Genomic DNA, 14713 nt, shown 5'->3' on the forward strand with positions numbered 1-14713 from the left:
AAACTTGTATTCAAATCATTAAATCATCTTACATACAATATAAATCATCTTGTCATTTTTAGAGGACTCGGTGAATATCTCTAAGCATCTAAGAGGATTAACTCATTAAGATGGTTTTCCAAAATATGTTTCTTGAATATCACTTAGATATGACCTTTTTGAATACATATTATTTTTTTAAAGAAATATCTGAGAAATATTTTCTGAAAGAAAAATTACTGTTTAACATTTATCCTGGGAAAACCTAAAACAATTCTTTATAAGACTTTATATAGAAACGATTTTAGGAAGAATTTAAGCTCACTTGAGAAGGGATAAAAAAGGGGCTTGTACTTTAGGCTAAAATTTAATATGATGTGAAACGTTTTAGCATGAAAAAAAGACATTAATTGTCACTATCGTTCTTTTGAAATCACAATCTTAAGACATTACCATGAAAAAAAAAACTAATTTGATGGGCTGAGAGAATAGATACTACTAATTGGATGGGCCGAGATAATAAAGCAAAATTAAATAAGTTTTAGATAAATGCATGAATTGTGATTTGGATAGGTATTACAAATAAAACTGTGGTCTTTAAATTATTTAAGAAAAAGGTTTGAAAGAGAATAAAAGAGATTTTAAAATTATATTTAATTATCCTCTAATTTAGGAATCTTATTATCTAATTTAATAGGAGAAACATTTTGGTGCGAGAATAAATCAACTAATTGGATGGGCTGAGAGAATAAAGCAAAATTAAATAAGTTTTAGATAAATGCATGAACTGTGATTTGGATAGCTATAACAAATAAAACTGTGGTCTTTAAATTATTTAAGAAAAATGTTGAAAAAGAATAAAAGAGAATTTGATAATTATATTAAATTCTCTAAATTAGGAATATAATTATCTAATTTAATATAATTATCAAATGCTAATGAATTTTTTCCCCATGTAGATTGAAGCCGAATATCTTTTAAGAGAATATCATTAACAGCTTCTTAGACAGTGTAAACAGTACGATAATGACAATAAATATGGCACTCTTGGGGTGAACGCTTCTTAGAAATTGCCTAGTTAAATATATATATACTAACAACCACTTTTCTTTATCGCAAAAATGAATTTCTAAAATATCACTTAATTACCACAGTATCTGACTTTGACTAACAATTACCATCATTTGTGTAACTAAGATTGAGAGCAAAACATGGAAAGCAATCAAGTGAAAACTTAAATATTATTAATCAATAAAATGAGCCATAGATGAAAATAAATAGGGCTCTCTTGGAGTGAATGCTTCTTTGAAATTTATCGGCAAGCACGGCGCAAACATAATTGCATAGTTAAATAAATACACTAACAACCACTTTTCTTTATTGCAAAAATGAATTTCTTAAATATCACTTAATTACCACAGTATCTGACTTTGACAAGGAAAGTATTTCTTAATTACCACAGTATTCTTAAATAACAATTATCCACATTTGTGTAACTAACATTGAGAGCAAAACAAGGAAAGCAATCAAGTGTAAACTTAAATATTATTAATCAATAAAATTCCATGAGACTTTACATATATCTAAGCTAGTTCAATAAAATTCAGACATCAAGAAGGGCACCTGGATTGCAACTGTACATACATAGCAACTGTGAGCTCCAAGAACAACCAGGAAATGGAAGTAAGCTCCAATTATAGAACAAATGGCTTAGTGTAGACATCAAATGGCTCACAAGAGGTCAACTGGGGCTCCTGATTGACAAAAAAATTAAGAAATAATTAAGATTAAAATTGGGAATCAAAATTTGGCTTTTTGATTTTGAAGGGCAAGCCCAAACCAACCTGAGTGAACCCACCACCAATGCTTCCACCAGTGATAAGCATGGTGATTATGTCGGTGACGATCCCGCCACCACCGCCGCCGCCCGATCTTCCTGCATTTCTAATGGTTTCTCTCATGGAATTTAGAATGCTTCCATACGTGCCTGCTTGGCCCCGCTCAATCGCTTGGATGAAACAAAATGTCATTGCCCCAGTTGAGGTAATCCTAGAGAGAGCCTGATTATATGGTGTGGAAGATCAATTGGGTTAGCAGAGTTTTCCAGGAATAGTAAATAATAGATGAGTCAAAGTAATGATTTTTTTTTTTTAAGAAAACGAGTAGACGCGATGAAAGAACATTTAACTAGCCTAAGTAATGATTTTTTTTAAAGAAAATGTGCCGACGTGATGATGAGCAATGAAAGAACATTAAACAATGTATGCTCATAAAGTGGGAAGATAGTTATTAAAATGTTTCCTCAAGCTTGATAAATGAGCAATAGATTTTTTTCAAAATGTTTTACTTTTTTTTAAAAAGCAACTGTAAGCTCCAAGAACAACCAGGAAATGAAATAAGCTCCAATTATAGAACAAATGACTTCGTGTGGACATCAAATGGCTTAATACATAAATAACAACTGTAAGCTCATAAAGTGGGATGACAGTTATTAAAATGTTTCCTCAAACATGATAAATGAGCAATAGATTTTTTTCAAAATGTTTTACTTTTTTTAAAAAAAGCAACTGTATGCTCGAAGAACAACCAGGAAATGAAATAAGGTCCAATTATAGAACAAATGGCTTTGTGTAGAACATTTAACTAGCCGAAGTAATGATTTTTTTTAAGAAAATGTGTCGACGTGATGATGAGCAATGAAAGAACATTAAACAATGTATGCTCATTGTTGATATGATTATTATGTTTCTTTATTTTTCTCTCTCCTGTTAGCCCATTAAGGGCCCTATCTCTAGTCAGCCCATTAGGGCTCCCTATAAAACCCTGTAATCTCTTTCATTTCAAGGTAAGAAGAATTGTTTTCTTGTTCACATGGTATCAGAGCCCTAACCCTAACCCTAATCTGGGTTTCCTGGGCTTGACCTTGCGCTCCGATCTCTGGCGGTTCTCACGACCGCCTGATCTCGCGCTCCGGTCCATCGCCGTCTGCCGTATCCTGCACCGGGGGTCGCGTGCAGCAGTTTGCCACGCCCAACAGCCAGCCGCCCGCCGCGAGCAACCACTAGCCGCCCGCCGCGAGCAACCGCCTGCCGTGCGCAGCTGCCAGCCGCGCACGGTCGCCCGCCGCGCACAGCAGCCCGGCGTGAGCAGCCGCCCGCCGTGCGCAGCTGCCAGCCGCGCACGGTCGCCCGCCGCGCGAAGCCTCCCGGCGCGCGCAGCAGCCAGCCGCGCACAGCCGCGTGCTTCGGTCCGCATCGACCTGCCTCGGTCCGTGCCGCGAGCCGCATCCGCCGCGCCGTGTATCTGCCTCAGTCGAGCCATCAGCTCTTGCAGATCCCACCGCTCGGTGCAGTTGTTTCTTGCGGCTGGTTCAGCACCTTCTGACTGTGATCTACTCTGATTGAGCCACCGGATTCTACAATGACGAATCCGGTTGCTGCTGATTCGCCAGAAGCCCAGACCTCCATTGTTACGCCAGACTCGACGCTGGTATCTACGCCACATGCAGCTGCAGTGCCTCTTGAGTCCGGGAATTGGTCGTCCTCTCCTGGGCCATTCTCTCTGCCTAGGATGCCTCTGGATGGTATGTTTACTGGATTTAATCTTCTGCAATGGCGCCAGTACGTCCAGATCACTTTAAAGGGGCGTCTCATGCGCCATCTTCTAGAAGACGGACCTCCCCGGACCGATCCCAAGTATTATGACTGGCTGGACGTTGAGGGGGTAGTTCATCGCTGGCTCTTGGACAGTATTTCACCCAGTGTTAAAGGTGAATTCCTGTCTCTAGAGTCGGCTCGGGCGGTCTGGGAAGTGGCACTCGAGAGCCACTCCAAGAAGCACAACATTGCGACTCTGTACGAATTGGTGCATCGGGCCGCCAACCTGCCTCAAGGAGACCGGTCTATCATGGAGTACAGTACGGAGCTCATTTCGTTGTGGAATGAGATTGACCACTACATGCCGCCCGACCCTCATTCGGTGGACCGCAAATATACTCTTCAACTTCGGGTTTTCCAGTTTCTTATGGGACTGAACCCGGAATATGAAGCGGTACGGGCTCAGCTTATACATCGGGAGACTGGTCCTACCTTCAAGGATGCGCTCCGCAGTGTGAGGGTTGAAGAATCTCGCTTTCAGCAGGCCCAGAACTCGGCTTCGGCACTTGTAGCTCAGTCCTCTTCGTCTGTGCGCCCATCGACGACTACACCACCCAGTTCTTTGCCGCGTGGTCAGACTGCTCGGACGGAGGATTCTCCGAAGGGTGATCCTTCGCTGTTTTGCAATTACTGCAAGAAGCGAGGTCACTCTAAGGAGACGTGCTACAAGCTTCAACGGAAACGCATGCAGCAGAGTAACCTTGCTACTGTCGCACCTGCTGCCGGTCCCGTGCCTACTCCGGGTCAAGTACCTATGCCATATGGTCTTCCCCCGCCCTCGCCCGCCAGCTTTACTCCGGAAGAAATGGAACGTCTACGCCAATTGCTGGATCCTCCAGTCGTGGGATCATGCTCCTTGGCCCACGCAGGTATGTCCACCGGTCTACCTACACCTCCATCCCCTTCTGGCCATTCTCCTTTCTCTTCTACTTGGCTCCTTGATTCCGGTGCCACCGCCCACATGACTCCTAATCCAAGAGCCTTTGTGACTTATAAACCCGTCCCTGGATCCTCCAAAGTCAAAACAGCCTCCGGCGATCTTCTCACCGTGGCGGGTATTGGACGTGTGGCTATTTTCTCTTCTATGCATCTACCTAAAGTTCTTCATGTTCCACGTCTTACTCATCATCTTCTCTCCTTATCTAGCCTTGTTCGCGACTTGAACCAAGACCTTACATTCTCTCCTACTTCATGTTTTTATCGTGATAAGGTGTCGGGGAGGACGATTTCCATTGCTGAGGAGCATGAGGGGCTCTATCTTGTTCGACCTTGTTCGACTTCTTTTGCTGTTGCTGTTGCGGCAGTTTCCCTTTCGACTTCCCACGAGCGTTTGTGGCTTCTTCATCGACGTCTCGGCCATCCCTCTTTTGCTACTCTTTATCGTCTTTTCCCCAAACTTTTTCAAGGCCATTCTGTGGACCGTTTTGTTTGTAATGCTTGTCGAATTGCGAAACATCATCGCACTACGTATCCTATCTCTTCTTCTCATTCTTTGACCCCATTCTCCCTTATTCACACCGATGTGTGGGGACCATCCCCTATTCACAGCACTTCCGGCTCTCGATGGCTATGCATCTTCATTGACGATGCAACTCGTTTCACGTGGGCATATTTCTTAAAGAACAAATCGGAGATATCACGTGTCATTCCTCAATTCGACTCACTTGTCCAGACTCAATTTTCTACATCAATTCGTCGCTTCCGCTCCGACAATGCTAAAGACTACGTTAACACTTCGTTAAGCACTTTCTTTCGAGACAAAGGCATTATAAACCTCTTGCCCTTATACACCCCAGCAAAATGGCGTTGCCGAAAGAAAATTCCGCCACATTTTTGACATGACTCGGAGCCTTCTCTTCCATATGCATGTGCCCAAATATTTTTGGGGGAAAGCCGTCTCCACCGCCATCCATCTCCTCAACCGCCTTCCGTCTCGAGTGCTTGACTATTCCACTCCTATTGACCGTCTTCAGCATGTCTTTCCCACTCTCTCTCTCCGAACTAATCTCACCCCTCGTGTATTTGGATGTGTCTGCTATGCGCCTAACCATCACCTTGGTCGTGATAAACTGGATCCTCGTGCTATCAAATGTGTGTTTGTTGGTTATTCTTCCACCCAAAAAGGGTATTTATGCTATCATCCACCCTCTTGTCGGTTTGTCGTCACCAAAGATGCCACGTTTGATGAATTTCTTCCCTACTATTCCTCCTCTTCTCCAGAACCACCATCGTCCACATCTCCATCCGATCCACTTGAATTCCTAATTCTTCCTCCACCATCTCCTCCGTCATCCGTCTCTAGTCCCTCTTCGCCGGCCCCGACAGAAGTGTCTCCTCCTGTTGCTCCTCCAGAGATTGTGCCTCCCGACCCGTCTCCGGCCGCCGTCTCAGTCCCTCCTGTGGAGACTCCTGTCCCTGCTGCTGAATTCCCCTCTTCTGCCGAAACTTCTTTGATTCCACCGCTTCCTATACGTCGCTGCCCGCCTGAAAAACGCTACGGTATTACTCTTGCTTGTCGAAAACCTCGGGTTGCTTCTTCTTCTCCAGCTGTCCCGCCTCCCTCTTCCTCCACCCCTCCAGAAACCTCCTCATTAGCCGTGCTGCCCTCGTCTCGTTCTTCTCCTCTCTATCCATTAGAGGCATCCATCTCATCTCACCGTCTCTCACCATCCTATCATGCCCTTCTCACCTCACTTGATGCCACTTCCCTTCCAAAGACGGTGGACATTGCCCTTTCGTTTCCGCATTAGCGTCAGGCTATGGCGGAGGAGCTTCATGCTCTTGCTCAAAATGAGACGTGGGATCTGGTTCCTCTACCGGCCAGGAAGCATCTAGTGGGTAGCCGTTGGGTGTATGCTGTGAAGCATAATTCCGACGGTTCTATCGAGAGGCACAAAGCCCGGGTTGTGGCGCAAGGGTTTACTCAGAAGCATGGAATTGATTATCAGGAGACATTTGCCCCCGTCGCCAAGCTGAATACGGTGCGGATCTTATTGGCCCTTGCTGCGGATCGTGGCTGGATTTTGCAACAATATGATGTGAAGAACACTTTTCTGCATGGTGATTTGACTGAGGAGATCTACATGGCATTACCTCCTGGCTACACTTAGTGCCGTTGTCTCCAAAGTTGGTTGTCTGTCGCCTGAAGAAAGCACTATATGGCTTGAAGCAATCTCCTCGAGCGTGGTTTGGTCGTTTCACGATGGCCATGAAGCGCCGTGGATACCGTCAGTGTAATGGAGATCACACCCTCTTCTACCGCCATCCCACGTCAGGGGGAGTCGCTATTCTTCTTGTGTACGTGGATGACATCATTCTTACGGGTGATGATACGGCGACCATTACGGAGCTGGCTATGTATCTTTCGTTGGAATTTGCTATTCGCCATCTTGGCCCGTTGAGGTACTTTCTTGGCATAGAGGTGGCATATTCTTTGAGCGGGATCTTTATTTGTCAGAGAAAGTATACGGTGGACCTTCTCTGTGAGCTTGGAAAGGAGGACTCCAAGCCTGCTTCGACACCAATTGATGCGAACCATCGACTTGGTGCCGATGCGGATGAGGAGCTTGCTGAGCCTGGACCATATAGAAGACTTGTGGGCAAACTGATTTATCTCACCCACACTCGTCCGGACATTGCATATTCAGTGGGTGTTCTGAGTCAGTTTATGCAGACTCCTCACAGGAGCCATTTTCATGCTGCTCATCGTCTCCTCCGTTTCCTGAAGGGCATCATTGGCCGTGGACTATTGTTTCATCGTCATACCGGCCTGCGTCTCGAAGTCTACACCGACGCAGATTATGCTGGCTCTGTGGTTGATCGTCGGTCCACATCTGGATATTGCACCTTCTTGGGCGGCAATCTGATTACTTGGAGGAGCAAGAAGCAGAAAGTGGTCTCCCGATCAAGTGCTGAAGCGGAGTTCCGTGCCCTTGCGCATGGTCTGTGTGAAGCACTTTGGATTACCCAGCTTCTTCGTGAGCTACGGTGTCCAGTCATCTTCCCTGTCCAGCTGTTCTGCGACAACAAATCGGCGATTAGCATTGCTCATGACCCCGTTCAGCATGATCGTACAAAGCACATTGAGATCGATCGCCATTTCATCAAAGAGAAGCTTGAATCGAGAGATTTTTGCACGCCATATGTTCCGTCCGCTGAACAACTTGCAGATATCTTCACTAAAGGGCTTCATGCCCCTAGGTTTGAGGAGCTCTGTTCCAAGCTGGGTGTGGAAAACATCCACGCTCCAGCTTGAGGGGGAGTGTTGATATGATTATTATGTTTCTTTATTTTTCTCTCTCCTGTTAGCCCATTAAGGCCCTATCTCTAGTCAGCCCATTAGGGCTCCCTATAAAACCCTGTAATCTCTTTCATTTCAAGGTAAGAAGAATTGTTTTCTTGTTCACACTCATAAAGTGGGAAGATAGTTATTAAAATGTTTCCTCAAGCATGATAAATGAGCAATAGATTTTTTTCAAAATGTTTTACTTTTTAAAAAAAAAGGAGAAATTTTGGCGATAGAGAGCGAGAGACAGACTGAAAGAGACCGAGTGCTGAGAGAAGGCCAGAGGGAGACTGAAGGAAAGAGAGCAAGAGAGAGACTCTGAAAGACCACATGAGAGAGCAAGAGAGAAGGTGAGAGATAGAGAGAATGAGAGAGGCTGCGCGAGAGATAGAGATATGTGAAAGAGAAGAATAGAAAGTGAGAGACAGAGAGAGAGAGGACGGTTTCCTAATTATTTTTACAAAAATTAAATAAAATTGAATTTTATTTTAGATCCAGAAATTTGATCCGATCCGACCCAAACTGGACGCTTCAAATTGATTTGGGCCAGGTTATTTGATTCGACCATCTGGCCAGATCTTTTAAGTTGATCCCACCCAATGGTTGGCTCGGGGTTTGCATCTGATATCAGATCGAATGTTCAATCTGATTGATCTTTCGGACAATCAGATCAAATCCCTGAGTCCTAGTCAAGGGGCATAACTCAGTTGGGTTCTCATTTATGTGTAGCCAAAGATAATAATATTCGGTAGCCAGTTAATGTTGAATGAAGAATAGTTTGTAAATAGCCAAGAACATCTGTAATCCACTGGGCTAGACACAATATATAAAAAAAAGATCTAAGATCTGACAGTCAGACTCATGTTTGTGTATGGAAAGTAAAAGAAACTTTGCAACATGAGTAATGAAAGGGGTCAAGGTCCTCAGACGAGGTTCAAATGTTGGAAAGGTTATGACTCCATTAACTGTAATATAATTAGATATCTAATTAATTATGCTAAAGCAAAAACACCTTTAAACGGCAGCTTTAGAATAAACTAAATGGTCTGGGGAATATAATTTCAGTAAAAGAATTGTGATTAAAGTCCAGATAATACATGATGAAAACTAGATGAATGTGTGAATGTGTCATCGTCATATGCGTGAATCATCTCATCATAGTCTAAACAAGGACTATGAGATTTTGGGATGACGAATTGGTCAACGTAAGACAACTTTGACTTTAGTTAGTTATATTCAAAGTCCTAAACTAGAATGGGTAAATTTCCATCATTTTATCAGTCAAAATATTTGTTGTGCTGAGTTAAACATTAAAATTTTAAATATCATTTGAAAAGATGCAAATAGAAGAGAAGAAGGCTTCACCGCGGTATCTGCAGAAGTCTGATGATCATCACAGCCACTGAAGGAAATAGCTTCCCCTCCATTTGTCCCTTTCCATATTCCGGATCTTGGCCGATGATCTTCCCATACATATTGTCCACTCCTACACATTTAAGTAAATAATATCCGCTGTAATATCTTATTATCATCATGGACAGAGCCAAATCAGCTTTTTCAATAATAAAAAAAACAAAAAGAACCGAAAAACATAGACAAAAACAGATACTGAAATATTGGGAAAAATCAAAAGTCCCCACTCTTGAATAAGTCGTCTATGGGAAGTCCGTCTTTGTTCAATCAAGAACACACAAACACGAACTTTGCAATCATTTGTTCATCAACCAACAACGAACTTCCCACCCCCTAGAAACAAGGGTTCCTTAAACCCTACAGGTAAAAGTACAATAATACCCCTACTTCCAACACAAGCATGTAACTGAAGGAAAAAATATTATTCCACGAGTCTGATTTCTCCTAAAAGGAACAGAAATGGAAATTGAATCAAAGAAATGAATACCACAACCGACCTGTTCATTCGGCAGAGGTAGGACAAATCGAGCACAGTCCCGCTGTGGCAAGCATCAATAATAGCATGAAGCCTGACTCCGCGAGGAAGAGGCTTAACAATGGCAGCATTTATCTCATCGTCAACTATCATTCCCTGTGTTTCAAAGTCCAACGGGCAAAGGGTTTCATCGTATCCGTCCACTTCGTCTCCACTGTAACTTCTTTGCTGCGAACCATGGCCCGAGTAATGGAAAAAGAGCGAGTCGCCTGGTTGGCACCCTTGCACAAGCCAGAACAAAGCCATTCTGATGTTGTGCTTCGTCGGAATCTTGTATGGATCCCGCTCTTCCTCTGCGATTCAGCTTTCAATATAAGTAGACGAGAGTGGAACACAAGAATAGAATTATTAAGCAATTTCATCTGGTGATCATGTAAAGATTGAAAGATTTAGTCTGGACTTAGGCTTGAGATCTTAGGACAGTGAGAGACTAAAAGATTTTTCCATCGATTTCATCGCAAGATCGTATAAACAGTAAAAATGTATAATCCCATTTTATTTTAGGAATCTCGGAATGACAAATATAGAAAAACGATTTCCCTGAGGATTTCATCTCGCGATCATGTGAACATCAGAAGGTTTAATCGGGCATTCCTGTTGATATCTTAGAAAAGCAAAAAAGCGGTAACAAGATTTAATATCTTGCTTTTGTGGAGATCTTCTTAGAAAAGCCAAAGAAGTGGCAAAATGATTTAAATCCGCGTTATCGTTGAGATCACAGAACAGCAAAAAAAGCACAATTAAATGATTTTCCTACATCTCACGATTTTGTAAGCATCTAACATTTTAATCTTAAATAATAATTGAGATTCCAGAATAGCAAACGGACAGAAAAATTGATTTTTAATTTCATGCTACGATCAAGCATCGAAACTTTTAATTTCAACCTATAATTGAGATTTTAAAATAGAAACAGACAGAAATCTGATTTTTTATCCCTCCGAGTTTTTTTTTTTGAGGAAAATTATCCCTCTGAGTTTCATGGTGCGATGGAGTAAACAAGGAAACAAACGTTCAATCTCGCAGTTCAGTTGCAGAAAAAAGAGAAAGAAAAGAGGATTTCTTCACGGATTCCAAATCACAATAAAGCAACGAAGACGGAAAAAATCAGCGACGAAAATCTACCAGCGAGCATGATAAGAATTGAAGGATTTCTTCACGGATTCCAAATCACCCTCAAGCAATGAAGGTCGAGACAATCAAGACAGAAACAACCAGATAATCAAGAGAAGGTAAATATACCAGTAAGCATGATAAGAATTAAATGATTCCTTCACGGATTCCAAATCACGAAAACGCAATGAAGATCGAGACAATCAAGATCGACGGAAACAGTGAAGAAAAGGCAAATCTACCGGCGAGCATGATAAGAATTGAAGGATTTCTTCACGGATTCCAAATCACCCTCAAGCAATGAAGGTCGAGACAATCAAGACAGAAACAACCAGATAATCAAGAGAAGGTAAATATACCAGTAAGCATGATAAGAATTAAATGATTCCTTCACGGATTCCAAATCACGAAAACGCAATGAAGATCGAGACAATCAAGATCGACGGAAACAGTGAAGAAAAGGCAAATCTACCGGCGAGCATGATAAGAATTGAAGGATTTCTTCACGGATTCCAAATCACCCTCAAGCAATGAAGGTCGAGACAATCAAGACAGAAACAACCAGATAATCAAGAGAAGGTAAATATACCAGTAAGCATGATAAGAATTAAATGATTCCTTCACGGATTCCAAATCACGAAAACGCAATGAAGATCGAGACAATCAAGATCGACGGAAACAGTGAAGAAAAGGCAAATCTACCGGCGAGCATGATAAGAATTGAAGGATTTCTTCATGGATTCCAAATCACCCTCAAGCAATGAAGGTCGAGACAATCAAGACAGAAACAACCAGATAATCAAGAGAAGGTAAATATACCAGTAAGCATGATAAGAATTAAATGATTCCTTCACGGATTCCAAATCACAAAAACGCAATGAAGATCGAGACAATCAAGATCGACGGAAACAGTGAAGAAAAGGCAAATCTACCGGCGAGCATGATAAGAATTGAAGGATTTATTCATGGATTCCAAATCACCCTCAAGCAATGAAGGTCGAGACAATCAAGACAGAAACAACCAGATAATCAAGAGAAGGTAAATATACCAGTAAGCATGATAAGAATTAAATGATTCCTTCACGGATTCCAAATCACAAAAACGCAATGAAGATCGAGACAATCAAGATCGACGGAAACAGTGAAGAAAAGGCAAATCTACCGGCGAGCATGATAAGAATTGAAGGATTTATTCACGGAATCCAAATCACGATAAAGCAACGAAGATCGAGACAATCAAGACGGAAACAATCAGCAAAGAAAATCAACCAGCCAACGTGATAAGAACTCAAAAAAAAATACAAAAAATAAGAAGAATCGTAGGATTTCTTCACGGAATCCAAATCACGATCAAGCAACGAAGATCGAGACAATCAAGATGTTCGGCAAACAACGTACCGGTGAGCATGATGATGGAGGCCTCGGGGAAGTGGAATCGGGAGATGAGGAGGTGCTTCATGCACTTGGCGTCGTTGATGCAGCCCTTGAGCTCGTGCCTCGAGTATTTATAGGAGATGCCGCAGATCACCGCCTTCTTCCGGCCGTGGGGGGACGGCGGAGGGGGCACACGTGGCGGCGGGGGATTGGGCGGGGCGTGGTAAGCAGAAGGGGGAGGCGGAGCTTGGCGGGTGTCCAGGACGGCGGTGACGGCGTGGCAGATGGCGCAGCGGATGGAGGCGGCGCCGCCGGGGGGGAGCTGTAACGGCGTGCGGCAGCGAGAGCAGTTTATCAGCATCGCCGCCGCCATCGCCGTCACGGAGAGAGAAACAAGAGAGAGAGATGGATGGAAGATTGAGAAGAAGAAGAAGAAGAGAGAGAGATTGAAAAGAAGAAGGGGGAAACAGAGAGAGAGATATTGAGGAGAAGGGAGAGAGGTAGAGAGAGATTGAGGGGAAGAAGAGAGAGAGAGAAATAGAGATTGACGAGAAGAAGAAGAAAGAGTGGAGAGAGAGATTAAGGATAAGAAGAAGAGAGAGAAAAAGAGAAAGATTGAGGAGAAGAAGAATAAAAAGAGTGGAGAGAGAGATTGAGGAGAAGAAGAAAAAAAAAGAGTGGAGAGAGAGATTGAGGAGAAGAAGAAGAAGAGAGAGGAGTAGAGAGAGAGATTGAGGAGAAGAAGAGAGAGAGAGGTAGAGAGAGAGATTGAAGAGAAGAAGAGAGAGACAGGTAGAGAGAGAGATTGAGGAGAAGAAGAGAGAGAGAGGTAGAGAGAGAGATTGAGGAGAAGAAGAGAGAGAGAGAGGGGGATAGAAAGAGAGATTGAGGAAAAAGAGAGAGGGAGGGATGGAAGAAGAAGACGAAGCAGGGGAACAGATATATATATATATATTTCAGAAAAGAAGAAAGCTAGAGAGAGAGAGATTTAGATTGAGATTTAGAAGAAGAGAGAGAGGGGGAGTCTGGGAGAGATTAAGATTGAGATTGAGAAGAGAGAGAGGGTCTGATAGACTGAGAAGAAAAAGAAGAGAGAGTTAGATAGAGATTGAGAAGAGAGAGAGGGTCTGATAGACTGAGAAGAAAAAGAAGAGAGAGTTAGATAGAGATTGAGAAGAGAGAGAGGGTCTGATAGACTGAGAAGAAAAAGAAGAGAGAGTTAGATAGAGATTGAGAAGAGAGAGAGAGAGAAAGAGAGAGAGAGAGAGAGAGAGATTTAGCAGAAAAAAAAGCAAGAGAGAGATTTAGATTGAGATTGAGAAAGAAAAAAAGAAAAGACCGTTAGGAAGAGTAATTAGAAGTATATTAAGAATAATTAGAAGCGGGGAAAACGAAAGAGAAGAAGAGAGAGAGAGAGAGAGAGAGAGAGAGAGAGAGAGAGAAAATAAGGGAGAAAGGAGAGAGAAAGAAAATAGAAAGAGAGAGCAATATATATGTAGAGAGAGAGGGAGAAAGAGAGAGCGAGAGAGAGAGAGAGAGAGAGAGAGAGAGAACCGCGTCTGCGCTATTGACCGTTAGGAAGGTAGTAGGAAAATTTCAATAGCTTGAGCGGAGCAATTTAAGCCGCAGCTTATCGTGACCCGCCTTTTAGAAAACAAATTGTATCTACCAATTGGTGATCGCCACGTAAGTGATACTCTAAAGTTTAAAGCCGGCGACCTGACCTAAGTTCCGGCTCAGTTCCGGTCCGTTAGTCAGACCGGACCGAAGACCAGAACTCAATTACTATTATTATACTCCATTTTATTAACTTTTACAATGTTACTCAAACACACGTATTCTCTCTCTCTCTCTCTCCCCCCCCCTTTCTGCCTCTCTCTCTCTCCCTCTCTCTTTCTGTCTCTCTCTCTCTCTCTCTCCCTCCCTCTCTCTTTCTGCCTCTCCTCTCTCTCTCTCTCCCCCTCTTTCTGCCTCTCCTCTCTCTTTCTCTCCCTCTTTCTGTCTCTCTCTCTCTCTCTTTCTCTCTCTCTCTCTCTCCCTCTCTCTTTCTGTCTCTCTCCCTCTCCTTCTCTCTTTCTGTCTTTCTCTCTCTCTCCCTCTCCTTCTCTCTTTCTGTCTCTCTCCCTCTCCCTCTCTTTTTGCCCCTCTCTCTTTCTGTCTGTCTCTCTCTCCCTCTCTCTCTCTCCCTCTCTCTCTCTCTCTCTCTCTTTCTGCCTCTCTCTCTCACTCCCTTTCTCTTTCTGCCTCTCTCTCTCACTCCCTTTCTCTTTCTGCCTCTCTCTCTCTCACTCCCTTTCTCTTTCTGCCTCTCTCTCTCACTCCCTCTCTCTTTCTGCCTCTCTCTCTCTCACTCCCTCT

At 43.1% G+C, this 14713-nt stretch overlaps 1 protein-coding gene across 1 annotated transcript; it reads right to left on the minus strand.

Moving 5' to 3' along the window:
* Positions 1 to 1505: 1505 nt before the first annotated feature.
* MC1 (metacaspase 1) lies at positions 1506 to 14210 on the minus strand. The gene is made up of 5 exons (XM_078584242.1): positions 12380 to 14210; positions 9831 to 10161; positions 9286 to 9406; positions 1824 to 2039; positions 1506 to 1733 (listed from the first exon to the last, which is right to left on the minus strand). Exons 1-5 carry the CDS (start codon positions 12726 to 12728, stop codon positions 1674 to 1676), a joined length of 1077 nt encoding a protein of 358 aa, XP_078440368.1. The 5' UTR covers positions 12729 to 14210; the 3' UTR covers positions 1506 to 1673.
* Between the last annotated feature and the right edge of the window lie 503 nt (positions 14211 to 14713).

Source organism: Wolffia australiana, chromosome 12 (genome assembly GCF_029677425.1).
Source record: "Wolffia australiana isolate 7733 chromosome 12, ASM2967742v1".
Taxonomy (NCBI): domain Eukaryota; kingdom Viridiplantae; phylum Streptophyta; class Magnoliopsida; order Alismatales; family Araceae; genus Wolffia; species Wolffia australiana.